The sequence below is a fragment of the Prionailurus viverrinus genome, chromosome B2 (assembly GCF_022837055.1).
Source record: "Prionailurus viverrinus isolate Anna chromosome B2, UM_Priviv_1.0, whole genome shotgun sequence".
Taxonomy (NCBI): Eukaryota; Metazoa; Chordata; class Mammalia; order Carnivora; family Felidae; genus Prionailurus; species Prionailurus viverrinus.
Window position 1 is genome coordinate 24,501,131 of NC_062565.1, and position 27,700 is coordinate 24,528,830.

General features: G+C 39.6%; 1 protein-coding gene across 2 annotated transcripts; it reads right to left on the reverse strand.

Moving 5' to 3' along the window:
- Positions 1–1,970: 1,970 nt before the first annotated feature.
- Positions 1,971–27,700, reverse strand: FAM50B (family with sequence similarity 50 member B). 2 transcript variants are annotated; one of them, XM_047859775.1, is made up of 2 exons: positions 27,621–27,700; positions 1,971–3,267 (listed from the first exon to the last, which is right to left on the reverse strand). In XM_047859775.1, exon 2 carries the CDS (start codon positions 3,185–3,187, stop codon positions 2,177–2,179), a length of 1,011 nt encoding a protein of 336 aa, XP_047715731.1. In that variant the 5' UTR covers positions 3,188–3,267; positions 27,621–27,700; the 3' UTR covers positions 1,971–2,176. The 2 variants fall into 2 exon arrangements, with proteins under 2 accessions (XP_047715731.1, XP_047715732.1); XM_047859776.1 differs by having other exon boundaries at positions 1,971–3,264; positions 27,621–27,686.

Here is a 27,700-nt window from a genome sequence, read left to right on the forward strand (position 1 = left end):
TAAGATGTTAGAAGTGCAGACTGTAGAGGGGCGCCTGAGTGACATGATCGATTAAGTGACCAACTTTGGCTCAGGTCATGATCTCGCCATCCATGGGTTTGAGCCCCAAGCCAGGCTCTGTGCTCACAGCTCAGAGCCTGGAGCCTGCTTTGGATTCTGTCTTCCTCTCTCTATGTCCCTCGCCACTCATTCTCTCTCTTTCTCAAAGATAAATCACTATTAAAAAAAAAGTGCAGACTATAGAACAGACATCTAGCCGGCTACAGGTTTTTAAAATCTTACTGTGCATATGAATCACCTGGTGATCCTGTTGGAACACACATTCTGATTCAGTAGGTGTGGGGTAGGACCTGAGATTCTGCTTTCTGATAAGCTGCCAAGGGCTAGCACTGCCACTCCAAGGACCACACTTAGGGTAGTACCATTTCACACACACACACACACACACACACACACACACACACACACCACCACCACCAAGTAAATCAGAGTCCAGAGATAAGGCCCTCAGCCTGTCCTGAGCTCTGACCCAGGTGTACGTATGGTCTGGAATCTCAGGGAAGGAGTTAGTAAGAGGTAGAGAGAAGGCAACCCTAACACATTCCTTCTCAAAACTGACTGAACGTTGAATCCTGGGGAGCTTCAAAACATGCTAATGTCTACGTCCCACTGAGATCCTGACTCTGGATGTGACCTGGGAATTGGAAGGTTTAAAAGCTTCCCCAATGATCCTAATAGTCCCAATGATGGGACCCACAGCCCAGAGGGCCAACATTCTGGCAGAAGTTCTTGTTTGTGGGTTGAGTCAACAACTCTGAGAAAAGAAGGGTCCCTCCTACCCTCCAAGCTGGGACTGGGGTAAAGTGAGTGAGGCATCTCCCTTGGGCATTAAGGCAAATGTTGGAGGTGGGGAGTGGAAACACCCAAAAACTCTGTAATGAAGATAAATATTTTAATGCAATATTTAAAGATTTTTTTTAATATTTATTTTTGAGAGAGAGGGAGAGAGACAGAGTGTGAGCTGGAGAGGTGCAGAGAGAGAGGGAGACAGAATCTGAAGCAGGCTCTGGGCTCTGAGCTGTCAGCACAGAGTCCGATGTGGGGCTAGAACCCACTAACTGGGAGATCATGACCTGAGCTGAAGTCTGACCCTCAACCAACTGAGCCACCCAGGCGCCCCTAATGCAATATTTTAAATAATCAACATTAACACAAGGAAATCCACACTGAATCAAGTATCAAAACTTAAAGGCAAATAAAGACAGAATCTTTAACAGCACTGTGCAGAGCCATATTGGAGCTTGAGGCAAAAGGCAAACAGAAATCCTGATCTCTAGGCTATACTAACCAACTCCCAACCCCTGGGGCTAAACAATCTAGCTAAGGATCACTCAGAAGGGGTCTGCTCTCCCAGTTTGTGAGCCACTGCCCCCTCCCAACTCCCCTGATCTTGGTTAAAGTTGTGGGCAGGTCAACCTTTTGTCCTCACATGGTTCTGAAATGGGTCATAGTGGTTCTTTAAATAAATTAACCAAGACCAAAGAATAACAGACATTTACTGAGTTCTAAGTGCTTTACAAATACTTACTTATTTAATCTCCAAAGAGATCTTATGACATAAGAGCTATTGTTACCCTACTTACAGTAGAGGAAACTGAGGCACAGAGGTTCAATTAATTTGTCCCAAATTATACAGCAGGTAAAGAAGTTAAATTGGGAATCAAACACAGGCAGTTTGGCTCCAAAGTCCATGCCCATGAGTACTTCCTTAAATACCGTGACCCAGGTCAAAAATGCGCCCCTTACTCTCACTTGTGTCCCACGGTATGCCCAGTCATGGTTCCAATATAGCTCAACGCGGCCATATCATGAATTCACACAGTAACATTAAAAATCGCCCCCAACCCCCTGAAAAACAACCAAACCAAAAGTAACCATCAGCAACAGAATGACAACACTTGAATCACCAGAACTTTTGGCTCTTTATTAAATTTCGGGAAAGAAATGAAGGTCACCAAATTAAGTTGGAATTTCCAGGGTACAGAAAACCGTTTCCTCTGCTGGCTGTCGCTGCCTTGGTGTGGGCAGGAGGTCACCAGGGGGCGGCCAAGGCTCCATATGCAGGACAAGGTGGGGGTGGGACATGACAGGGAGCCTCAGAGGAGCGGGAAGGTGGTCATCGGATTGTGTACTTGTCCCACTTCTTTTCAGGGTCGTAGGGTTCCCAGCGGCTCGCGGGGAAGATGTGCTTGTTCTTCTCGTACCAGCTCCGCAGCACCACCTTGCCCGCGTGTGACTCATCCTTTTCCATGGTGGCGTCGCTCAGCAGCCGCACGTCATCGTGCACGTCGAAGTTGAAGAGCGGCCCACTCTTGCCCCGGGCCTTGGTGACGATGAAGTCGTAGAAGGTGTGGTAGTGGGGCAGGATCAGGTCCTCCTTGATGTACATGAGCTGCTCCACGCCCGCCGACCGCAGCTCACGGAAGTCCTTTCGCAGCCCCTGCAGGGCCTTCTTCAGGAATTGCTGCACGGTGCCACCCTTGTGGATGCGCACGGTGCGCCGGTGCCCGGAGCCGTCCCAGTAGCTGAACGTGACCTCCATCTCCTCGCGCTTCACCTTGTCGCGCCTGGCCTCCCACTCCTGCCGCAGCTGCTCCCGCAGCCGGTTCTCCTCCTCCTCGCGGTCGCGGTCAGGCAGGAAGCTCGTGTCCACATCTGGATTCTTCCCCAGGTTCTTCTTCTTGCTCAGCCCCGCCGACGTGGGCTGCTCCCTAGCCGCCACCTCCTCATCCACGTTGCCCTCGTCGCCCTCGTCGAGCGTGAAGGACAGGCTGCAGATCTTTCGCTTCTGCTCCTGCTTACGCTCCTTCTCCCGCAGTGCCTCCAGCTGCAGCCGCCGCGCCTCCAGCTGCTCCCTCTTGGCCAGCTGCATCTCCCGCTCCTTAAGCAGGGCCTCCTGCTTGGCCTTCATGTCGTTCAGGGTCACCAGGCCCACCGTGCTCGACTTCAGCTCGGCCTCCACGGCGTCGTAATGAGCCGAGAATTTCTTGTCCACCTTCGACTTGATGAGGGTCTCCTCGGCGATCCGCTGCTTCAGCACCTCCATCTGCTCCTTCTGCTTTTCCCGCTTCTTGATCAGGTGCATGGCCCGGCCGGCCTCCCGCATCGTGCCCTTGTACTGCGCCATGCTGGCAGCTGGGCACGCCCACTCCCGCTTCCAGTTCCTGTCTGATGCCTGGGAATTTCCGGGCTAGCTCATGGATTCTGCTGCAATGAAAAACACTTGAGTTAGAAAGGGGCCAATAACAATGGTTTGATTAATGTTTCAGAGCGGTGCATTCTACTAGAATTTTCTGGAATGACGGAAGTGTTCTGTAGCTGTGCTGACCGATGTGTAACCATGTGAGGCTATTGTGCCCTCGAAATGTGGCTAGTGCCATCAAGACAATGACTTTTATTTTAATTAATTTAAATTTAAATAGCCATATGTGACTAATAGCTCCCATGTTGGACATTGCAAAGCTGGGTTTTGAGAGCTGTACATGGAGAGGGTTGGTTTACAGAGCAAATTTTCACCCGTCCAGGTACCCTTATCTGTCTGGGTACCCCCGTCGAGCAAGAGTTGGGGAACCAAGAAAGCAGGCCTGTAATGGGCCTGGGACTGGATTTGGGTGTAGTGACCACAGGAAAGCAGAGTCTGAGAGGAAAATGTCCAGGTTGGCCCTGGAGGAGAAGGCACCTGTCCTCGCAATCAGATACACCACTCTTCTTGAGGTAAGTGAGTGAGGGGAGAAGGGTCAGACAAAAGCATCTTTTAGTACTTTCCTAGAGGGTGGTAATGTTAGCTAAGATCCTATTAATATGTTAGAAGTGAGGCAGGACCGTATTAGTTGTTGTCCCTTGAGAATAATTTCTGCAGTGAGTATTTGTTGAGTCCACCTTATGCCCAGTACTAAAGTGTGCAGAAGCAGTGTAGGTATGGCCCTGCTTGCTGTGGAAAACAAGGCATCTAGGGATGCTTCTTGGTGTTTCAGCCAATGTGGAATGAAGCCTCCCCCTAATTTTATTGGACTCAACTTGAATCAACTTGAATCAACCATCTTCCCTCAAGACCAGTCCATCCTGCCTCATGCACTACAGCTCCGTCATCCTCTGGAGCCTCACCCCCACAAACTCAAGACAAGGTCTCATCCAACCATCCCCACCCTCCCAACCTCTTCCACTCTGCCCTCTGGAAAGACGCTCCTCATCAACAAACTCTCCTAAATCCTCAGCCACCTCTGGGACCTTCCCTTTACCTTCTTGTCTCATGCTGGAAGCCTACTGTTCCCTGAGGAGACCATTTCTCCTAAAGTAGAGGACATCCACATCACATCCACATCCATGTCCTCTGACATCCACATCATCTCAAACTCTAAAAGTGGGATGTCTTTGCAGTTTCGAAAACATTTCTTCTACATTTTTAGAACTCTTAGCTTCCTTGAAGCTCATGCAACCCAGTGATACTACCCCAGCTGTTGCTGTCATCTCTGGAATTCCCTTTCCTCCAGAATCCTTGAGGTTTAGCACCTGGCTCAACTGCCGTCCTCCTCCATCCTCCATTCATCATAACCCTGGATGTCATCCACAGAACCTACCAGACACCTAGACCTTCTCACTTCTGATGGCCTCTTCCTTTGCCATGCCCTAGCTCTTATCACTATGAGCAAGTGCCCCATTTCCCAAATCTGAACTCTAGAACCTCCTTTCCTTTCAGTTTGCTTACTCTTGGAATAAATAACCTAACTCCAACTGTCCTCTGATAGTTCGAGACCTCTGATCCAAAGCACTTCTCCATCATACCCCCCTCTGCTTGCTCCTTCCTTACCCATCAGACATTGCATGGATTCGCATCTCTCATGCTTCTTTCCTTACTGTTATTCTTGCCTGGAAAAGCTCTAATCCTGGTTAAACATAGCCCCTGTCTTCATAACTCCTAAACGGCAGGGCTGAGGAAAACAGCACTGCTATTGTTGGCTAGCCTCACTTGAAGTTCATGACCTCAACCCTCCAATGGGGATTCAAAACTGCCTGGTAATTCTATCATGCTGCTTCAGGGAGTCTGCTGTCTTGCTCTCCAAGACAACTATTTTGTGCTTCCCTCTGTATCTCTCACACCTCCACTCTCTCCTACATCCCCCACCTTCCCTAGTTTGGCCAGTAAACATTTAGCAGCACACCACTGGATACAGTTCTGTCTTCTGATTCAAACACAGTTATTTGTGGATAATTGAATCCTACCCAAATTTCATAACACAAACACTGCATTTGGTCTACTTAAATCCCCCCAAATATGTGTTCTGTGAAAAAGGAGTTCTAAACTCAAATAAATATGGGAAAGTCAGAGTCAAAGAAAGTTTAAGAGTCTCTTTACTGTGAGTCTCTGATATGTTTCCACTGTGACTTTCCAAGGGGGCGTGTAATATTTCATGTTTCCCAAAAGTTTTTTGGATTATTCAACATTTCTTCCTCTACAGAGTATCTGTTTACTTTTCTCAAAACCAATGCCTCAAGGAACCACGTTTAGAAAAACTGGCTGTGAAATATATGCCAGACTTTCATCGCGTCCTTCTAAAAGCAGTGATGCCTGTGAGCACAACCTCAAGAAGAAACCTTTTCTTATATGATAATAAAATATGGCACCTATGTGCCAAGGAGAAAATATTGTGGTGTTACCACTCACCAAATTGGCCAAACAAGAATTCTAAGCATTTTCCTGGACTACTGTCCTTCACACATAACCAATTAAAAGAAAATATTTCATATGTTTTCTTTTCTCTCCTTTCCTACCACTAGCCTTAAGATAACAATTGTGCTTTTTTTTCCACCTGAAGCCTCCTCATCAGTGCCCTATCATCAGTATATTCTTTTCTTTTCTTTTCTTTTCTTTTCTTTTTCTTTGACTTTTTCGATGTTTATTTATTTTTGAGAGAGAGAGAGAGACAGAGGATGAGCAGGGGAGGTTCAGAGAGAGAGAGAAACACAGAATCTGAAGCAGGCTACATGCTCTGAGCTGTCAGCCCAGAGACCAACGCTGGGCTGGAACCCATGAACTGTGAGATCATGACCTGAGCCAAAGTCGGAGGCTTACCTGACTGAGCCACCCAGGTGCCCCAGTGTATTCTCATTCTTGTCTATCTTCTATAAATAATCCAGTGGTCCTCATAAAAAATACATCTGATAATGTCACTCCCTTTCTTGAAAATCTCCTCCAACTCTCTATTTTGAGATAAAACTGGAATGTTAAATTTTTTCCTACCAGGTCCCTAATCACCAAACCCATCCACCCATTTCTCAACACTCCACACCATACAGTGGCCACCTGGAACATTTTAGTGTTCTTAAGTACAAGATGCCCTTTCATAACTGTTTCCTTTGGACATACCCTTCTTAGAAGCCTGCTGTCCACTGTGCCAGCCTTCAAGATCATCTTCAGGGTCATCCCCTATAGAAAACCTCTAGCAGCCTCCAGTGACCCCACCCCTGCCACCCCCAGATATACAAAGTTACTGATACCCTCTTCTCTCCAGGATCCCTGTGTGATTACCTTTATTAGATATAACATAAATCAGATTGCTTGGCCACCTCCTTTTTCAATTAGATAATCCAACTAGCCACACTTTAATCCAATCAAATATAATATGACCACATCAACTGTAATTGCCCTTTTCCAATCTAATCAGAATCTAAATGTCAATATAGTCCCCAAACCTCATCTTTCCTCTTCCTGTTATCTAGCATCCATTGTCTTAACTCAATCACAGTCTTCAAATACCATAGCCAATCAGCCTCAGAATTAAGACAGTTAGTCTTAAATTCTTCGAAAAGGTTGACAAGAAAAACAGAAGGAAGCAGTTTTATCCTTAGAGTCTGAAGTCCTGATTTTAAGAACTCCCCCCACCCCACGGGTCCCAAGATGATAGTTGCTTGTGACCTCAATCCTCAATGAAAAGTACCCCAGCAAGCTAAAGTCTACTGTTTTCAACTCTTCCACTGTATCAACAATGACAATAACACAAATAGATGGAAGGGAGCAACAGTCTGCTCCAAGGAATCTGAAATGCTGATTAAATATGCAAATTTTAATTTAAAGAAAATGTCACCTCCTTCCCACTTAGTGACAAGGTAAAGCAAATATGCAAACCAATGGCGGCAATTTTTAAAAATCCCACAAAACTCAAAAGCTACTGCTTTAATTGTTTTAACAGAAAAAAAAGATAATCAGTTTCCATCACAAACAAAAAGAACAAATCAACAAAGGAATACCTTTTGTCATGATTGGTTTTCAGTTTACCTCTCGTCAGTCTTAATTCTGATTTAAAATGATCATCCAACAAGTGGCGTGTATAAGCTCATCTCCAGAGTCAGCCTTACCATGAAACTGGTTGGTGGACCAGCGTCTGTAAAGGGCAGCACTTCCCAATCAGCCCAAATTGGGTCTAGGAAGTACTTCCTTACAGCATCATCACTCAAGGATCCCTCCAGCATCCATCAGTGTATACTGTATTTGTTGTCCAACCAAAGCCACAGCACCTATCATTCAACCAGATGCCAAAAAAAAAAAAACAAACCTCCAAACAACCAGTGCCTGACCTCTACAGAATTCTGTCACCAGACCAGAAGTCCTTTGTAGGATATTTTAAATGAATATAAAAATGATTTTATTGCATGCTTTCTAATAGGGGGAGGGGGTTAAAAATGCCTTCCAATGTTTGCTTGGAAGAAATCCAATATTTGGGGATGTTGCAAGGTGGAGGGAAGAAGTTTCACGTGTTCAGAGAGAGGGAAATGCAAAATGTACTGGCTGGAAAGAGCTTGGAGAAACAAGCCACAACTTTAATATATGTTCACTAGAGAAAAGGAAGAAGGTGTCACAGATCTCAAAATAGATTCTGCACCATAAATGTCTCTGAGTTTTGTGAAACTAAATCTGCTCCTTAGTTTTTATCAAAGTAATACATATTCATGGTTTTAAAAGAAAAGTAATATTAAAAGGATTATTACTTTTTTTTAATGTTCATTCATTTTTGAGAGAGAGAGAGAGCAAGCAGTGGAGGGGCAGAGGGAGAGGGGGACAGAGGATCTGAAGCAGGCTCTGTGCTGACAGCAGAGGGCCCAATGTGGGGCTCAAACTCACGAACCACAGGATCATGACCTGAGCCAAAGTAAAAAGCTTAACCAGCTGATCCACCCAAGCACCCCTAAAAGGCTTATTTTTTTTTATTAAAATTTTTTTAATGTTTATTTTTGAGAGAGAGAGAGACAGACAGAGACAGAGACCGAGCACAAGTGGGGAAGGGGCAGAGAGAAAAGGAGACAGAATCTGAAGCAAGCTGTCAGGACAGAGCCTGACACAGGACTTGAACCCAGGAACTGTGAGATCATGACCTGAGCCAAAGTCGGATGCTTAACCAACTGAGGTGCCCAGGCACCCCTAGAATGATTATTTTAACAAACAAAATAAAATAAAACAAAAGCAAATCAAGCAGTGCCCAGTTTTATCGCTCTTTTCTCTAGAAGCAACTCCTTCCAATCCCATCAGATGTTTCTTCTCATATTTACTTTCTTATTCTTCAGTAATTCTTACATTGCTATTTTGTGGCTAATCAATTTTACTTTATCTATTGACTTCTTCATATGGTGGATTAAGATTTAATTTTTCCCTATAATAAATTGAAGTATCTGACCAACTCATGGAGGAAGACGGCATTATTATGGAAGTTGTTAATATTTAAACCAGATTTTAAAAATGCAAGGAATTAAATTATATGGTAATCTTAAATCTCAAACAAAATATTAACAAATTGAATCCAGCAGTTTATGAACACATGCATATGAAAGTAGGCCCTATTCAAAGATAGTTTGATACTAAAATATCTACCTATGTAATAACCATGGTAATAACATCTCCAATACCTGCAGATAAAACTAAATGAAAATTAGCAAATTAGACGTGGAAGGGAATTTCCTGAACTTGATAAAAGGCATTTTTGAGAAACCTATGGCAAATATCATATGTAATAATATACTTTTATGTTTTTTACAGTTTTTTTTGAAGATTTACTTTGAAGCAATCTCCACACACTCACGACCCCAAGATCAAGAGTCCCACGCTCCACCAACTGAGGCATCCAGGCACCCCTATGTTCCTTACAGTTTAATCAGCAATGGAATTGTGGTGAGTTTTGGCCTGTACCTCCATGGCTGCAGGCTGGGTGGAGGCAAACTGGGGTGAAGGGCAAATAGGAGATGAAGCTCTGATTCTCTTTTTTTTCAAAAGGTACACATCTTTTGTTTAAGATTGCAAAGTGTCACTTGAAACACAGCTTTTAGAAGTATCGCCAGAGAAGTGAAGGGACATGACAGATAACAGGGGTAAGGGAGGGGTGGCAAGGAGCTCATACCTACAGAAAAAATTCAGTGAAAAATAAAAAGTCAGTTGTCTACTCAGAAGGGAAAATAAACTAATCAGGATTGTGTCTTCTCCCACTGAACACTTAGAGGAAAAGTAGTAAAGGGAAGTGTTATTTTGTGTAGAAACATGTAGAAGGCATTACAATACTACACTGTCACTCACAGTTTTTCCAAGGATGTTTTTTTATTTTGAAAGTGCAGTGAGGGGAGCCTGGGTGGTGCAGTCGGTTAAGCGTCCGACTTCAGCCAGGTCACGATCTCGCGGTCCGTGAGTTCGAGCCCCGCGTCAGGCTCTGGGCTGATGGCTCGGAGCCTGGAGCCTGTTTCCGATTCTGTGTCTCCCCCTCTCTCTGCCCCTCCCCCGTTCATGCTCTGTCTCTCTCTGTCCCAAAAGTAAATAAACGTTGAAAAAAAAAATTAAAAAAAAAAAAGAAAGTGCAGTGAATGTGGCTTTTTACATTGACCTCAGAAGACAGCTCCAAATCAGAGGTAGGCCTAGTTCCATCACCAGCCATGTGGGTGTTAGAGCCAACTCTGGTCCTTGGTCAGTGTCCCCTCTTTCTTTTTATAATGTTGTCAATGAAGATTATTGGTATCTAAACACCACCCCACTCTTCTTGCTTTGCTGAAAATGGGTGGTTCAGATTATAGTGAAGAGACAATAGTGAGATTGGTTAATTCTCTCAAAACCTTTATTTTGGGGGTGCCTGCATGGCTCAGTTAGTTAAGTGTCCAACTTCAGCTCAGGTCATGATCTCACAGTTTATGAATTTGAACCCGCATCAGGCTCTCTGCTGTCTATGGCACAGAGCCTGCTTGGGATCCTCTGTTCCCTTCTCTCTCTCTGCCCCTCCCTGACTTGTCCTTTCTCTCTCTCTCAAAAATAAATATTTAAAAAATTAAAAAAAATGAAAAACCTTTTATTTTCTCCCAACTGGGAGTGATCATGGGATGAAGAATTCATCATTCAGAGCAGCACCTGTCACTTTGCGGGACCTTTGGCTGGAGCTCAAAGACAGCCATAATTGACACTGTTCCAAGCCAACACTGAACACCCACTAGTGCCATGGGGTCCAGCATGTTGGGGGACACTGGGTTTACAACAGGTTTAAACCTGTTCCTGGGGTTGCTTCTAAGATAGTTTAGAGGATTCATAGATAATGAAGCTAGTTGAGGGGAGATTACCCTGAGATACCCACTTCTTGGCACTGGAGGTGAATGGGGAATGATTGCTCAATAAATTCAGAAAATGAAACTTTGAGGTAAGAAAATATCTGAACCTAGTGTTGACTTTGGGTGAACAGGGAAAGACCACACCCTTAAGGAACGCTGAAGTAAATGCAAACCAGAAACCAAGAAATCTCACTTATGGTGTTAATATATTCATTAGATTATTTATGGTGTCCTTGACAACATCATTACAGCCGACAGAATGTACTGTTTAACTATGTGAACTTGTTTTCTTAATCAGTCATTTTCTGGAGAACTCCTTCATACCAGCCAAAGCTCCTGGATATCCACTCTGCTTCCCAGGGAACCACCACCCTGGAGCACCTTGGAGCTTTCTGTAAAATGCACTTACACTCCAAACGTGCTAACCACTTGGTGGGTTTAGATCTCATGGAAAGCCAGACTGGTTAATAATTTTCCTAAGGCCATTGTGATCTTCCAGGGTTCCAGCAGCCCCAGAGGAGTTTTGGTATCACCTGTGATCACCATTATGTAGTTCACTTGATCTATCACTATTAGGATTTAGTCCTTAAACAGCTTATAAACATGGAAGATACTACCCCATTAAAAGATGGTTGTGAAATACATAAACAGAACAATTCCTAACAATTCCTAATTCCTGTTAGGTTCCTAACAGGTCAGACTCTCCCCACCCTCCATTTTTGACCTCTCTGCTGACTTGTATTTTCTGTTTCCAGTAATAAACTAAACCACAAAAGAACCAACCTCATGGTATACATTCTTACCACCTATCACTTTAATTTGAGCTCTAATAAACAAAAAGACGTGAAATAGTTGCTTAAAATGTGTCTTAAGTTACAGTTTGAGATAGGCTTTTCCCAAAGGTTAACATTTTTTTTTTTTTAAATTTACACAAAATACAACTTGCTCTTTTTGGTGTGCCGTTATATGAGTTTTGACAAATACCTAATGCCTACAAATTTTCACAAATTTTAAATAACATTTTTCTTTTCCAGAGACACTAGTCAGGGCACATGTGATAGAAAATCTGTGTTATTAATTATAGTTGGCACGAGCTTCAGAAGTCCCCACTGGACTGATTTCCTGATGATAAAATGTGAGACACACAGCGTGCTAAGGTCCATAGAACATGGTTTTTGACTCTGTCCCTTGGGGTAGGGGAGGTGCACACATGAGCTGATTAGATCTTGGACTTTTTGGTCTTCACATATTGTGATACCATAGCCCTGGCCATAATGCCACATTTTGTTATTGAGTTAGCACTTAGAAGAAACTCTTGGCCCAAGACTTATTATTTAGAAGAAACTATTGACCCAAGCATTGTCCCAATGTCTTCGTTGATAGTTTAACCTTCTGTGGGGGCAGGGGTGGGGAGGGAAGGAGGATATTTTGTTGATAACTGTTGTTGCTTAACTACGGGAATATATGTGAGACACTGCTGAAGCCCTGCTATAAGGTACTCTTTCCAAAGTCGTTTTTAATTTTTTTTAACTTAAAAACTGTAAATTTGACTCCGTTTTTTGCTTATACAGTTCTCTGAGTTGTTTTATTTTTTTATTTAAAATTTTTTTAAAATTTATTTATTTACTTATTTATTTTGGAGAGAAAGAGAGCATGAGAGGGGAAGAGGGGCAGGAGAGAGAGAGAGAGAGAAAGAATCTCAAGCAGGCTCCACGCTGTCAGCACAGAGCCCGATGAAGGGCTTGATTTCAGAAACCGTGAGATCATGACCTGAGCCAAAATCAGGAGTCAGACTCTTTAACCTACTGAGCCACTTAGGCGCCCCTATTTTTTAAATTTTTAATTGAAGTATAGTTGACACATAATATTATATTAGTTTCAAGTGTACAACATACAGCTTCAACAATCATCTACTTTACAAAATACCAACCATGTTAAGTGTAAGTTACCATCACTGTACAAAGCCATTATAATTTTATGATTATTCTCTATGTTGTACTGTTCATCCCCATGACTATTTTATTTTATTTTTTTAATTTGCATATAGTAGGCACATGATGTTACATTAGTTTCAGGTATAGAATATAGTCAATGGTATTGTACTAGCCTTTGCATGTTGACGAGTGATACCTACATTGGTGGTGAGCATAGCATAGAGAAGTTGAATGTTGTGTACCAGTTCTCTTAGTTTTAACACACTTACGCAATCACTATTACAGTCAGGAACAGAAAACTATCACCTCAGAAAACTCCCTGTCCCATCCGTTTGTAGTTACACTCCCACCTCCATCTCTACCCCTTACAACCACTGATCTTCATTCTTACATTTTTGCCTTTTCCAAAATGTCACATAGATTCAGACAATATGTAAGCCTTGAGTCAGAGTTCTTTCATCCATTGTAATGCTTTTGAGATTCACCCATGTTGTTGTGTGTATCAATAGTTCATTACATTTTATTGTTGAGTAGTATTCCATCCTGTGGATGCACCACCATTTCTTTATCTATTAAGCCATTTGGATTAAAGGCATTTGGGCATTTGGGTTGCTTCCAGTTGTTATTATGAATGCAGCTGCTATAAATATTCATGTAGAGGTTTTTATGTGAACAAAAGTTTTCATTTCTCTAAGTATAGGATTGCCAGGTAGGTATTGTGTTCTTATTTATTTTTTAATTTTAGCTATTCTAATTAATAAGGGTATGTAAATGGTATGCCGTTAGGTTTTAATTTGCATTTCACAAAGCAGAAAATGGTGTTAAAATCATGTTTTCACATGTTTATTTGCCATTATGGATTTTCTTCAATAAAGTGTTCTTTGAAATCTTTTGCTTATTTTTTTTCCTTTTTGTCCCCCATGCTATATATTATATCCCCATGACCTATTTGTAGCTAGGAATTTGTACTTTTTAACTCTCTTCACCCATTTAGCCTCCTTCACACCCTCACCCCTCCATTCTCCACCTCTGGTAACCACCAGTCTGTTCTCTGTTTCCATGAGCTCACTGCTTTATTGTTTTGTTTTTTGTTTTAGATTCTACATATAAGTAAGATTATATGCTATTTCTTTCTCTACATGATGTATTTCACTTAACATAATGCCCTCAAGGTCCATCCATGTTGTAGCAAATAGCAATATTTCATTCTTTTTAATGACTGAATAAATTCCAGTATGTATATATATGTATATACATATACATATATGTAGAAAATGTGGTATTCAGTCATCCATCCATCAGTGGACACTTAGGTTGATTCTATATCTTGGCTATTATAAATAAGGCTGCAATGAGCACGGTGCACATACATCTTCTTAAGTCAATATTTTTGGTTTTTTTGGATAAATACATAGAAGTGGAATTGCTGTCTCATATAGTGGTTCTATTTTTAATTTTTGGAGGAAGCTACATACTGTTTTCTACAGTAGCTATACCAATTTACATTACCACCTCCAGTGTGCAGGGTTCCTTTTTGTCCACACCCTTGTCAACAGTTATTTCTTGTCTTTAGGTAATAGCCATTCTAACAGATGTGATGTGTTATCTTGGTAGTTTTGATTTGCATTTACCTGACATATAGTAATGTTAAACATCTTTTCATGTACCTGTTGTCCATCTTAATATATTCTTTGGGATAATGTCTATTCACATTCTCTGCCCATTTCTTTTTTTTTTCTTCTTTTATTTTTTTTATCATTTTATTTTTTATTTTTTAAAATTTACATCCAAATTAGTTAGCATAGCATGCAACAATGATTTCAGGAGTAGATTCCTTAGTGCCCCTTACCCATTTAGCCCATCCCCCCTCCCACAACCCCTCCAGTAACCCTCAGTTTGTTCTCCATATTTATGAGTCTCTTCTGTTTTGTCCCCCTCCCTGTTTTTACATTATTTTTGTTTCCCTTCCCTTATATTCATCTGTTTTGTCTCTTAAAGTCCTCATATGAGTGAAGTCATATGAGTTTTGTCTTTCTCTGACTGACTAATTTCACTAAGCATAATACCCTCCAGTTCCATCCACATAGCTGCAAATAGCAAGATTTCATTCTTTTTGATTACGAGTAATACTCCATTGTATATATATACCACATCTTCTTTATCCATTCATCCATTGATGGACATTTGGGCTCTTTCCATACTTTGGCTATTGTTGATAGTGCTGCTATAAACATGGGGGTGCATGTGTCCCTTTGAAACAACACACCTGTATCCCTTGGATAAATGTCTACTAGTGCAATTGCTGGGTCGTAGGATAGTTCTATTTTTAGTTTTTGAGGATCCTCCATACTGTTTTCCAGAGTGGGTTCACCAGCTTGCATTGCCACCAACAATGCAAAAAAGATCCTCTTTCTCCGCATCCTCACCAACATCTGTTGTTGCCTGAGTGGTTAATGTTAGCCATCCTGACAGGTATGAGGTGGTATCTCATTGTGGTTTTGATTTGTATTTCCCTGATGATGAGTGATGTTGAGCATTAGTTCATGTGTTGGTTGGCCATCTGGATGTCTTCTTTGAAGAAGTGTCTATTCATGTCTTTTGCCCATTTCTTCACTGGATTATTTGTTTTTGGGTGTTCAGTTTGAGAAGTTCTTTGTAGATTTTGGATACTGTTTATCCAATATATCGCTTGCAAATATCTTCTCCCATTCTGTCAGTTGCCTTCTAGTTTTGCTGATTGTTTCCTTCACTGTGCAGAAGCTTTTTATTTTGAGGAGGTCTCAGTAGTTCATTTTTGCTTTTGTTTCCCTTGCCTCTGGAGACGTGTTGAGTAAGAAGTTGCTGCGGCCAAGATCAAAGAGGTTTTTGCCTGCTTTCTCCTCAAGGATTTTGATGGCTTCCTGTCTTACATTGAGGTCTTTCATCCATTTTGAGTTTATTTTTGTGTATGGTGTAAGAAAGTGGTCCAGGTTCATTCTTCTGCATGTCGCTGTCCAGTTTTCCCAGCACCACTTGCTGACGAGACTGTCTTTATTCCATTGGATATTCTTTCCTGCTTTGTCAAAGATTAGTTGGCCATATGTTTGTGGGTCCATTTCTGGGTTCTCTATTCTGTTCTGTTGATCTGAGTGTCTGTTCTTGTGTCAGTACCATACTGTCTTGATGATTACAGCTTTGTAGTATAGCTTGAAGTCTGGGATTGTGATGCCTCCTGCTTTGGTTTTCTTTTTCAAGATTGCTTTGGCTATTTGGGGTCTTTTCTGGTTCCATACAAATTTTAGGATTATTTGTTTTAGCTCTGTGAAGAATGCTGGTGTTATTTTGATAGGGATTGCATTGAATATGTAGATTCCTTTGGGTAGTATCGACATTTTAACAATATTTGTTCTTCCTATCCAGGAGCATGGAATCTTTTTCCATTTTTTTGTGTCTTCTTCAATTTCTTTTATGAGCTTTCTATAGTTTTCAGCATATAGATTTTTCACATCTTTGGTTAGGTTTATTCCTAGGTACTTTATGGTTTTTTGTGCAATTGTAAATGGGATCGATTCCTTGACTTCTCTTTCTGTGGCTTCATTGTTCGTGTATAGGAATGCAACTGATTCCTGTGCATTGATTTTATATCCTGTAACTTTGCTGAATTCATTAATCAATTCTAGCATTTTTTGGTGGAATCTTTTGGGTTTTCCATATAGAGTGTCATGTCATCTTCAAAGAGGGAAAGTTTGACCTCCTCCGGGCCGATTTGGATGCCTTTATTTCTTTGTGTTGTCTGATTGCAGAGGCTAAGACTTCCAATACTATGTTGAATAACAGTCCTCTGCCCATTTCTTAATTGGTTTCTTTGTTTGCTATTGAATTATAGGAATTCTTTATATATTTTGGATATTAACCCCTTATCAGACATATGATTTGCAAATATTGTTTCCCATTCATTAGGTTGCCTTTTCATCTTGCTGATGGTTTTCTTTGCTGTGTAGAAGGTTTTTAGTTTGATGTAGCCCCACTTATTTATTTATTTATTTATTTTTAATTTATTTTTTTAATTTTTTTTTTACCAAATCCAAAATATTCTCACAAGACAAGTGTCAAGCTTACCACCTATGTTTTGTACTAGGGGTTTTATGGTATCAGATCTTACATTCAAATCTTTAATCCCTTTTTAGTTAATTTTTGTGTATGGTGTAAGATATTGGTCCAATTTCATTCTTTTACATGTGGCCATCCAGTTTTCCCAGCACCATTTATTGAAGAGACTGTTCTTCCCCTATCCTATATTCTTGGCTCTTTTGTTGTAAATTAACTGGCCATATATGCATGAGCTTATTTCTGGGTTCCCTACTCGGTTCCATTGGTCTATGTGTCTCTGTTTTTTATTTTTGTTTTGTTTTGTTTTGTTTGTTTGTTTTGCCAATACAGCTTTGAAATATAGTTTGAAATCAGGGAGTGAGATGCTTCCAGCTTTGTTCTTCTTTTTCAGGCTTGCTTTGGCTATTTTGGGTCTTTCACAGTTCCACTCAAATTTTAGGATTGTTTTATTTTTGTGAGAAATGCTATTGGAAGTTTGATAGGATTGCATTGAATTTGTTTGTTCCCAAATTTGCTTTGGGAAGCACGGATATTTTAACAATATTAATTCTTCCAATTATGAGCGCAGTATATCTTTTCATTTGTGTCTTCTTCAATTTCTTTCATCAGTATCTTATAGTTTTCAGTATGCAGATCTTTCACTTCCTTGGTGAAATTTATTTCTAAGTATTTTATTTTTTTGACAGAATTATAAATGGAATTGTTTTCTTAGTATCTTTTTTTGCTAGTTTATTATTTATGTATGGAAACACAACAGATTTTTTTTTGATTGTGTATCCTGAAACTCTACTGAATTTGCTTATTCTAATATTTTTAGTGGATTCTTTAGGATTTTCTACATATTATGTCATCTGCAAATAGTGACAGTTTTACTTCTTTCTTTTTGATTTGTGTGTCCTTTATTTCTTTTTCTTGCCTAATTGCTCTCATTTTTTAATTGAGTTGTTCTCTTACTATTGAGTATTAAGTTTTGTTGGGTTCTGGATACAAATTTTTTATCTCATATGTGATTTGTAGTAGTTTCTACAAGTGTAGATTCTCTTTTCATTTTTTTTTTTTAAAATTTTTTTTCAACATTTTTATTTATTTTTGGGACAGTGAGAGACAGAGCATGAACGGGGGAGGGGCAGAGAGAGAGGGAGACACAGAACCGGAAACAGGCTCCAGGCTCCGAGCCATCAGCCCAGAGCCTGACGCGGGGCTCGAACTCACGGACCGCAAGATCGTGACCTGGCTGAAGTCGGAGGCTTAACCGACTGCGCCACCCAGGCGCCCCTCTCTTTTCATTTTTAAGTGACTTTTGCAGAGCATAAGTTTTTTATTTTGATGAAGTCAAAATTGTCAGTTGTTCATTTATGAATCATGCTTTTGATGTCTTATTTAGGAGGTCTTTGCCCAATCTAAGGTCACAAAGATTTTATCCTAAGCTTTTTCCCAAAATTTCATAGTTTTACATTTTCCATTTAGATCTATGGTCTATTTTTTATTTTAAATTTTTACAGGAAACCCATTTTAATAATTTTTTTACCTGGTTGTGAAACCCATTTTATATATTTTTTCTTCCAAGTTTTTATTTAAATTCCTGTTAGTTAACATATAGTGTAATATTAGTTTCAGGTATACAATTTAGTGATTCAGCACTTACATACAACACCTGGTGCTCATCACAGCAAGTTCACTCTTTAATCCCAGTCACCTATTTTACCCTTCCTCCACCTCCTCCCCTCTGGTAACATAAGTTTGTTCTCTATAGTTAACAGTCTGTTTTTTGGTTTTATATCAGCATTATCAACAATAGCCAAATTATGGAAAGGACCCATATAGTCTAGTTTTTAGTTAATTTTTTTGTTTAAGATACAATGATTAGGTCAGTTAATTTGTATGCATATTGGCATCTAATTGTTCCAACACAATTTGTTAAAAGACTATTCTTTTTAATATTTTTTGTACCTTTGTCAAAAATCAATTAACTATATTGTGTGGGTCTATTTATGGACTCTGTTCTGTTCCATTGAACTATGTGTCTATTCCTTTGTTAATATCACACTATTTTAGAATACTGCAACTTTATAGCAAGTCTTAAAATTGCTTAATCCTTTTTCAAGAACTTTCTGGTATTCTAGTCCTTTTGCCTTTTTATATAAGTTGTAGAATCACCTAGTCTATATAAACAGTCTTTCTTGGATTTTTATTGGAATTGCATTAAATTTATAGATCAATTTGGGGGATATTTGCCATCTTAACTGTATTGTTGAGATGAACGTTGTATGGCTACATACATTGTGTGGCTCTCTATTTAGGTCTCCTTTCATTTCTTTCATTGGCACTTTGTAGTTTTTAGCACATAGATTCTGCATGTTAGCTTTATACTCAACTGCTTATCTTTTTTTTAGAGCTATTATAAATGTCATTTTAAAAAACTGATTTCAGGGGTGCCTGGGTGGCTCAGTCAGTTAAGTTTCCTACGTTGGCTCAAGTCATGATCTCATGGTTCGTGAGTTTGAGCCCCACGCCAGGCTCTGTGCTGACGGCTTCAGATTCTGTGTCTCCCTCTCTCTGTTCCTCCCCTGCTTGCACTCTGTCTCTCTCTCTCTCAAAAATAAATAAACATTAAAAAAAAACTGATTTCAAATTACTCATTGCCAATGTATATAAATAAAATTGATTTTTTTCTGTTGACCTTGTATCTTTCCATCTTGCTAAACTCATGTGCTAATTCTACAAGTTTTTTATAGATTCCTTGGGATTTCCATATAGACATCATGTTTCCTGAAACAACAGCTATGGTCTGAGGACAGAGACAATTTAATTTCTTCCTTTTCAGTCTGTATGTCATCTTTCTTTCTTTCTTTCTTTCATCTTTCTTTCTTTCTTTCTTTCTTCCTTCCTTCCTTTCTTTCTTTCCCCTTGTTGCATTGACTAGAATTTCCTGTATGATGCTGATTGTGCAGAATTGGGTGTTTTTCTTTAAACATTGGGCAAGATTTGTTAATATACCTCTTGGCCTAGATTTTTCTTTTTTGGCAAGATTTAAACTACAATCTATTTAACAGATATAGATAGAACTATTCAGGATGCCTATTTTTTTCTTAGGTGAGTCTTGATACTTTGTGGCCTTTGAGGACTTGGTCCATTGCATCTAAGCAGTCAAAGTTATGTACATAGTTTTGTATTATTCATTATCTTTTTGTTGTCTATAGAATTTATAGTGATTTACTTTTTTTAATTCTTTATATTGTATCTTTTCTGTTTTTTCTTTATGTCTGTCTAGAAGTTTACTGAATTTTATTGATCTATTTGAGAAACAAATTTTTTCTTTTATTTTCTCTTCTGTTACTCTTTTTAGTTTCACTAATTTCTGCTCTTATCTTTATTTTTTCCTTCCCTCTATTTGCTGACCTGCCCTTTTTCCTAAGGTAGAAGCTTAGATTACTTATTCAAAATCTTTCTTCTTTTTTGATTTAAGTATTTAAACCTATAAATTTCTCTCAAAGCACTGTGGTAACTGGATTCCTCAAATATTGATATGTTGTGTTTTCATTTTCATTCAATTCAAAATATTTTCTAGGGTCACCCAGGTGGCTCAGTCGGTTAGGCATCCGACTCTGGATTTTGGCTCAGGTCATGATCTCACAGTCATGAGTTGGAGCCCTGTGTTGGGCTCCATGCTAAACATGGGACCTGCTTAGGATTCCTCTCTCCCTCTCCTTCTGCCTCTCTCCTACTCACTCATACATGCATGTGTGCATGTCCACTCTCTAAAAAAAATCCCAAAAAACCCCCAAGAACTATTTTCTAATTTCTTTTGAGAGTCTTTGTGACTCATGGATTATTTATTTAGAAGTGTGTGTGTTTTCATTTACAAAGATTTGGAGATACTCTAGTCATCTTTTTGTTATTGATCTCTAGTTTAATTCTGTTGTCATCAGAAAACATAATTTGTGTGATTTTTATTCTCTTACACTTATGAGGATTTTCTCATAACCCAGAATATGGTCTATGTTAGTGAATGTCCCATGTACACTTGAAATGAATGTGTGTTCTTCTGTTGTTCCTTGGAGGTGTTCTAAAAGTGTCAATAGATCAGTTGGTTCAGTTCTATATCTTGCTGATTTTCTATTCTATACACTTGTTTTATCAATTCCTGAAAGAGAAGTATTGAAGGCTCCAATTATAATTGTGTGTTTTTCTACTTTTCCTTTCTGTTTTACCTATTTTTAAATAATGTATTTTAAAGTCCTGTTTTTAGGTACATATACACTTAGGATTGTTATGTCTTATTGGTAGGATGACCCATTTATCAAATGTCCCTCTTTGTCCCAGTAATGTTCCTTTCTTTAAAGTCTACTTTGTCTTATATTATTCTAGTAATTCTGGATTTCTTCTGATTAGTGTTTTCATGTAATTTCTTTTTCCATCTTTTTCTTTTAACTTATGTCAGTACATTTAAAGTGATTTTCTCATGGACAGCATATAGTTGATTCTTTTTCTTTAACCACTCTGGTGTTCCTTGTCTTTTTGGAGCCATTTGTATTTATTACTGAAGTGTTAAGATTTAGGTTTATCATTTTGTTATTTTTCTCCTGTTTCCACCTGTTTTCATTCCTCTGTTTTCCCTTTACTCCTTCTTTTAAATTATTTGATTACTTTTTAGTATTCAATTTCAGTTTATCTATTGAAGCTTTAACATATCTTTTTTTGAGGCTTTTACTATATCTTTTTTATGGATTTTTAGTGGTTATGCTGGGGGTTATGACATATATCCTTTATTTTTCAGTTTATTCGAATTAATACTTTGTTACTTTAAGAGGAATACAAAAACTTCGCCACTCTATATGTCCCTTTACTCTTCCCTGTAGTTATTGTGTACATTGCATCTACATGAATTGAAAACCCATTAGATAATGTTACAATTATTGCCTTCAACCATCACCCATAGTTTAAAGAATTCAGGAAAAGAACTCAATAGATTATATTTACCCAAATATTTTCCATTTCCATTTCTCTTCCTTCATTCCTAAAGTTAAAATTTTCCTTCTGGTGTCATTCCCTTTTATGTAAAGAACTTTCTTCATTCTTGGTTATAAGTGGCCAATTTATCACCTAGATTTTAAGAAAAAATCAGTGTGTAACTTTTCTGTAATGTGAATCTGTGGTGGAGACAGGATTTTTGCCTTTAGTATGTTGAAGGTGATTTTAGGGACTGCAGGTAACAGATGAGAGAGCTTCCCACAGGATGCTTCCTGCTGTCGTTGACTTCAATGCACACTTTCTTTCAGTAGACACAGACTCTTTGGCACATGTTGAGACACTTGCAACACAACCAGCTGTCAGTGATGTCAATGGTCAGCCTGCCTTGGTGCTTCTCCACACATTTCAGGAAATGTACAGGTAGCCATTCTGATACAAGGAAAGCCCATTCTCAGACAACTGTTCATAAGATGTGGTGGTTTATGAGTTTACTAAAATATAGCCATGCTTATTTTGTAACCAAAATTCACTAGCTGGAGTCTTTGCTGAGCCACTGCAATTGTCTAAAATCATTCCAGGGGTTAGGACTGGGTCTTGTTGTTTAATTGATGATGCAGCTTGTCCTGTCTACCTGGCAGGACTTCCTGTAAACGTTGTAAAGGATGCAGAAATCCCAGTGATAGATGAAATGTAAGAAGTAAAAACTTCTGTATGTCCTGACTTTCAGAGATTTCCATCGGACTACCATCCACAGGGACCGTATCCAAGAGTTTATTGTAAGTGAATGTTGCCAGAGGGTCTTCAGGAAACTGAGTGTTTTGCACTGATGTACTAATTCTTTGTTCAAGGGTGGCCAAGACCAATGGTCAGGGATCTAATGGGCAGGACCAGACTGACTGGATAAGGATGTATGGCTTAAAATTATTGCCAGTTTATGTGGTTCCTTGCTACTGCTGTAAGTTTTCATTTTTCCTGCAGCAGGGCCTGACAGGTTGTATATGCTGAATAAATGTTTCATAAATGGATGAATAAACAAATGTCACATTGTTTGACTGTATTACACTTAAGTACTCTTGTTATTAACAACTCTAGGCATTATAGTAAAAGTGTTCAGTCCTACAATTTCATTTCCAATTCACTATTTTGTGTGAGGATGTAAAAGATCACTCTTTATAAATCCCTGAAACTCTGAAACTCTGCTGCTGGAAATGTGGCAGCCAAAAATGTGGCATGGCAGAGTGAAAATCATGCTACGAGAGGAGGACTGGATTCTCCCGTCAGCTCTAAAGTTTGTCATGGCCTTGGAAGAATTAGGTAGCATTTAAGTTTTCAGTTTTTTCATCTAAAAAATTACACACTGATACTGTCCAATCCTTTTGAGTTATAAGGCCTAGGATTCAACCAAAGAACTTTCTCTAATTCATCTAAGTCAGTGACAAGGCATGGATTAAGAGAGCATAACGCTTATTTGTTTGTGTAATTCCTCCTTGTGCTTGTTATCTAGAACTCCAGACTCCAGGTTCTGGAGGTGGAGGTGTGGTAGGGTCCACTCCCTAAGGAATGTAAACTAAAAAAACCTCAAGGCAACCTGGCTATATTCCTACGTGATATCCCTCATGACCCTGTAACATGAGACCACTTAATCAGATTGCATGTTTGTGTGTTACCATATATGGGAGACAAAAGAAAGTTGAAAATATATACAAAACTGCCACTTGGTGTTCAGGGGTGTTGGGTGTGAACCCAACTGAGTCAGTGCTGGCACAAATAAAGTTGCTTCCTAGAAAGAAAAGTCTTGGTATCATGACTGTGTGAGAATCCTGCTACAGGGGAAGGGAGATGTCAACTCAGCCAAGGGCCTTACCTCATAGGATCGTACCAGGCTTTGGCTGTTCACAGCAGTGCTGACATGTTATCAAAATTAGTCCAAAGGCAACTCCAAAGAACCAGGAAGGGATGAGATCAGGTACAAGAAATTCCTGGTTTGGTAGCAGAGGAGATGGGACAGCCTCTGGCCTTCACAGCCAGAACCTGGAAAATGACTACTTCTCATAGTTTTCAAGGAGCCAATTCTGAACGCTGTAGGTGGGCATTTAGGAGAATGAACATAAAAAAACTAAATCCCATCCTTCACCCGGAGCTGATTGTGAAATTTCTTCATTCCTAGTTTCTTGGTTGGGAAAGCTCTGTTTTATTCGCTCATACCTCCCTGGGAAGCCATTCCCCATGCCCTCTCCAACCCACCAGTGCTGCTGTATGCACAACTTTGGGACAGTGGAGTGTAGCTCTTAATGCTGCCCCTCCTCTTGCCTTCCACTCTTTCTAAACATGATAGTCACTATCATCTGCCAGACGCTTCATCAGCATTCAAGGCTGATGACAAGAGGAATGCATTCAGCCATCAAGGTGGCCACATATTACCCAACCCAGATTTCTTTCTGATTCATGCTCATTTAATTATTTATTTTAAAATAAAAATATTTTTATACTACATACATTTTATAAAAACTACACAAAATGGTCCCTAGGTAATCTTATACTTGAGAGATAGCCATTATTGTTTTGTTTTGTTTTGTTTTAATGTTTATTTATTTTTGAAAGAGAGAGACAGAGGGTAAGCAGGGGCAGGGCAGAGAGAGAGGGAAACATAGCATCTGAAGCAGACTCTAGGCTCCAAGCTGTCAGCACAGAGCCCAACACGGGGCTTGAACACACGAGCTGTGAGATCATGACCTGAGCCCAACTGGAGCTTAACCGACTGAGCCACCCAGGTGCCCCTGAGAGATAACCATTATTAATAGTTGCCATTTACTTCTGGACCATAAATGTATATGTAAATATGTACTTTAATATAATGGGATCATTCTGTTTGATGAACTCAGCAATGTATTATACTTATTTCCATGTTAACACTTAAGAGCTTATTGGATCCCTTTTAATGGCGCCAATGTATTTCAGTATAGGAATGTATCATAACGTATTTTACCAGTTTTCTATTGCTTGACATTCAAGTTGTTTTCATTTGTTTAACTCTATAATGATTATTCTTATACCTAAATTTCTGTGAAAGAATTCTTATAGTGCCTGGTGCTTAATATGTGTTAGTTATCACAATTATTAGTAATATCTTTTAAAGATTACCCTTGACTTTCTTTGATCTTAAGTTTAGCATCTTTTCTTATGGTCTTTAAATTTCATGATGAAGCCTTTTACTTATCTTTCTATTGAGGCAGTTTCCTTTTATTGATTTATAAGAACTCTTTGTATATTGGGAGTTTATCTACTGTATAACATCCCCCCCAGGTTGTCTTTGCATTTTAACTTTGTTTATAGTAATTTTTCCCCTGAATTATAGAAGTTTTTGTAATTTTATGTAGCTAATTCTGACAGTCTTTTCTTTTATGACTTGTGAGTTTAATATATTTTTAAAAATTCAGTCAGTTTTATAGCATTGGTTTTTTTTTGGTTTTTTTTTTGTTTTTAAATTTGCTTCTTTCTATATATATAGTTATCCTAGCTGGGATCTATTTCTGAAATCACTATAAGGCAGTCATTTAAATTTCTTCCCAAAAGTTTGTACTAGATTAAAATGAAAACAGAAAAGGAATTTTTCTCAACCTGTTGCATGGACTATAGGTATTCTTGCTAACTAGTAATAATAAAAACAGTACAAACTAATGTTTTTATAGTGAGTTGCAAGTTATAAAGCTTATTTACATACTCTATGAGTTGGGAATTCTTTTATTCCTGGTAAGAGAAAAACCTGACTCAAACTGGCTTAAATAAAATATTTGACTCACTTATTTAAAAAAAAAAATGATTCACTTATCTGAAATGACCAAAGGTCATGTAGGCTTTGGATGTGGCTTGGTTCAGAAGTTCAGTAATCTCACCACAGCTCCTTTCTGTTTCATCTTTAGGTTTACCCTCACTAGGGCCACTAGATGATGTCTACAGATTTCTAGGAGTTATGTGCTGTCTCATTCATATTCAGGGCAAGGAGAGATTTTTTTTTTTTTTGATTACTCTTTCAGAAGAGTGAGGGAGTTTCTCTCCCAAATCTCATGTCTTGCTTTTTTCCAATCAACATTTCCAGGAAAATGACAAATAATCTCTTGGTATTTAGTCAATCAGAGCCTACCCTAGTGCAGGGCACAAAGGTGGGAGGTGTGAAACACAGGATGTGTTGGGAAATGGTGAATATTCATCCAAACGAAATTGGGATCACATACCCAAGAGGAAGGGAGAATATAAATTGAGCACTCAAATTAGCAAAAGTGTAGCACACATACCTTGTTCCTGTTTGGTACTTATAGGAACCCTAAGAAGGTAAGTAGTTACTAAAGTTCCTATTTTATAGATGGAGAGACTGAAAACTAGAAGAATTATATAATTTGCCTCGCTCATTCACCTAGTAAGTAGCAAAGCTTAAATCCAGATCTCATAACTCGAGATTCTCTGCTTTTCCCAGGACTCCGAATTACCTCCCTGTCTGCTTAAAACCACTGCTTAGAGGGTGCCTGGGTGGCTCAGTGGATCAAGCATCCAACTCTTGATTTCAGCTCAAGTCATGATCCCAGGGTCATGGGATCGAGCCCTGCATTGGGCTCCAAGTTTAGCATGGAGCCTACCTAAGATTCTCTCCCTCCCTCTCTCTCTGCCCCTCCCCTGCTCATGCTCTCTCTCTCTCAAAACAACAACAAACAAAACTGCTGCTTAGTATATGGGACTGAATCAGCTCTACAAGCTCAAGTTTTAAATTTTTTTTTTTCAACATTTATTTATTTTTGGGACAGAGAGAGACAGAGCATGAACGGGGGAGGGGCAGAAAGAGAGGGAGACACAGAATCGGAAACAGGCTCCAGGCTCTGAGCCATCAGCCCAGAGCCCGACGCGGGGCTCGAACTCACGGACCGCGAGATTGTGACCTGGCTGAAGTCGGACGCTTAACCGACTGCGCCACCCAGGCGCCCGTCAAGTTTTAAATTTAAAAGGTCAAAAGGAGATATTAGCTATTGGCCATATTGACGTTTCTAATGGGAGCAGAACATGATGTGAGGTTCCACCATGGTGGTTTCAAAAGAACCGGAAGTAAAGATCCTGTTCTAGTTCAGCCTAGGCATCCCCAAAGAAGAGCATGATACAAAGGCTTATGCATGGGCATGGGTGATTTATTTGGGGATGTGTTCACAGGGAGCAGGAGGGGAGTGTTAGAATGAGGTGGGAGAGTTAGAAGGAAAGCCAGTATAATCCAGGTAGCCATCTCTAGAGTGACTATTTGACCCCACAGGAACTTTGGGAAGCTCCATGAAATATATCACTGTGGGGTGGGGAGAAAAGGGAAAGCATTTACCCTACGGTACACATCCCCAGCGGTTGATGGTTGACCCATAAGATGTTAATAACCCTGCATTTCTTAGTTGTACATAAGTGAGTGCCCAGTAGTTTGGCTGGACACCCCAGTTTGCCACTGCATCAGAGAAGCCAGGGACAGGAAGAGAAAAGATGCACTCAAAACGTGCTTCAGCATAAAGCTGGTTGAATAGAACTGCTCACTGCATCAGCATCAGTGGCTGGAAGGAGGTGAGACCAGAGGATTTTAAGTGAGGCATTTTAAGTAGAGGTCTTCAATACATAATCCATTTTAAGCCAATAATACAAAACTTAAGTTAAAGAAGTGATACACAACAGGCCCAAATTGCTAGTTCCCTAGTTAACATCTGATAAGTTCATGCCTGAATTATTATAACTACCTCCTAAAAAGATTTCCTTAGTTTTCCCCTCACTCAACTACTGCTGCAATCTTCCTAAAATACAAAAAATAGTCTCCATTTTTGTCCTTACTTTACAGAATCATTCACTACCCTCCACTGGTTGCAGAATTATGTACAAAACCTTTGACTGACATTCAATATTCTTCACAATTGGTTTTACCGTAATTAAACAGCTGTCCTCCCCATAACTATCCCAGCTGGACTCAAGCTGGTCTAATTTCCTTACCGTTTTATAAATAGGCCGAGATTATTCTTCTCTGTGTCTTTGTTAATATTGTCCCTTCTAACTGACAGGGATGATGTGCA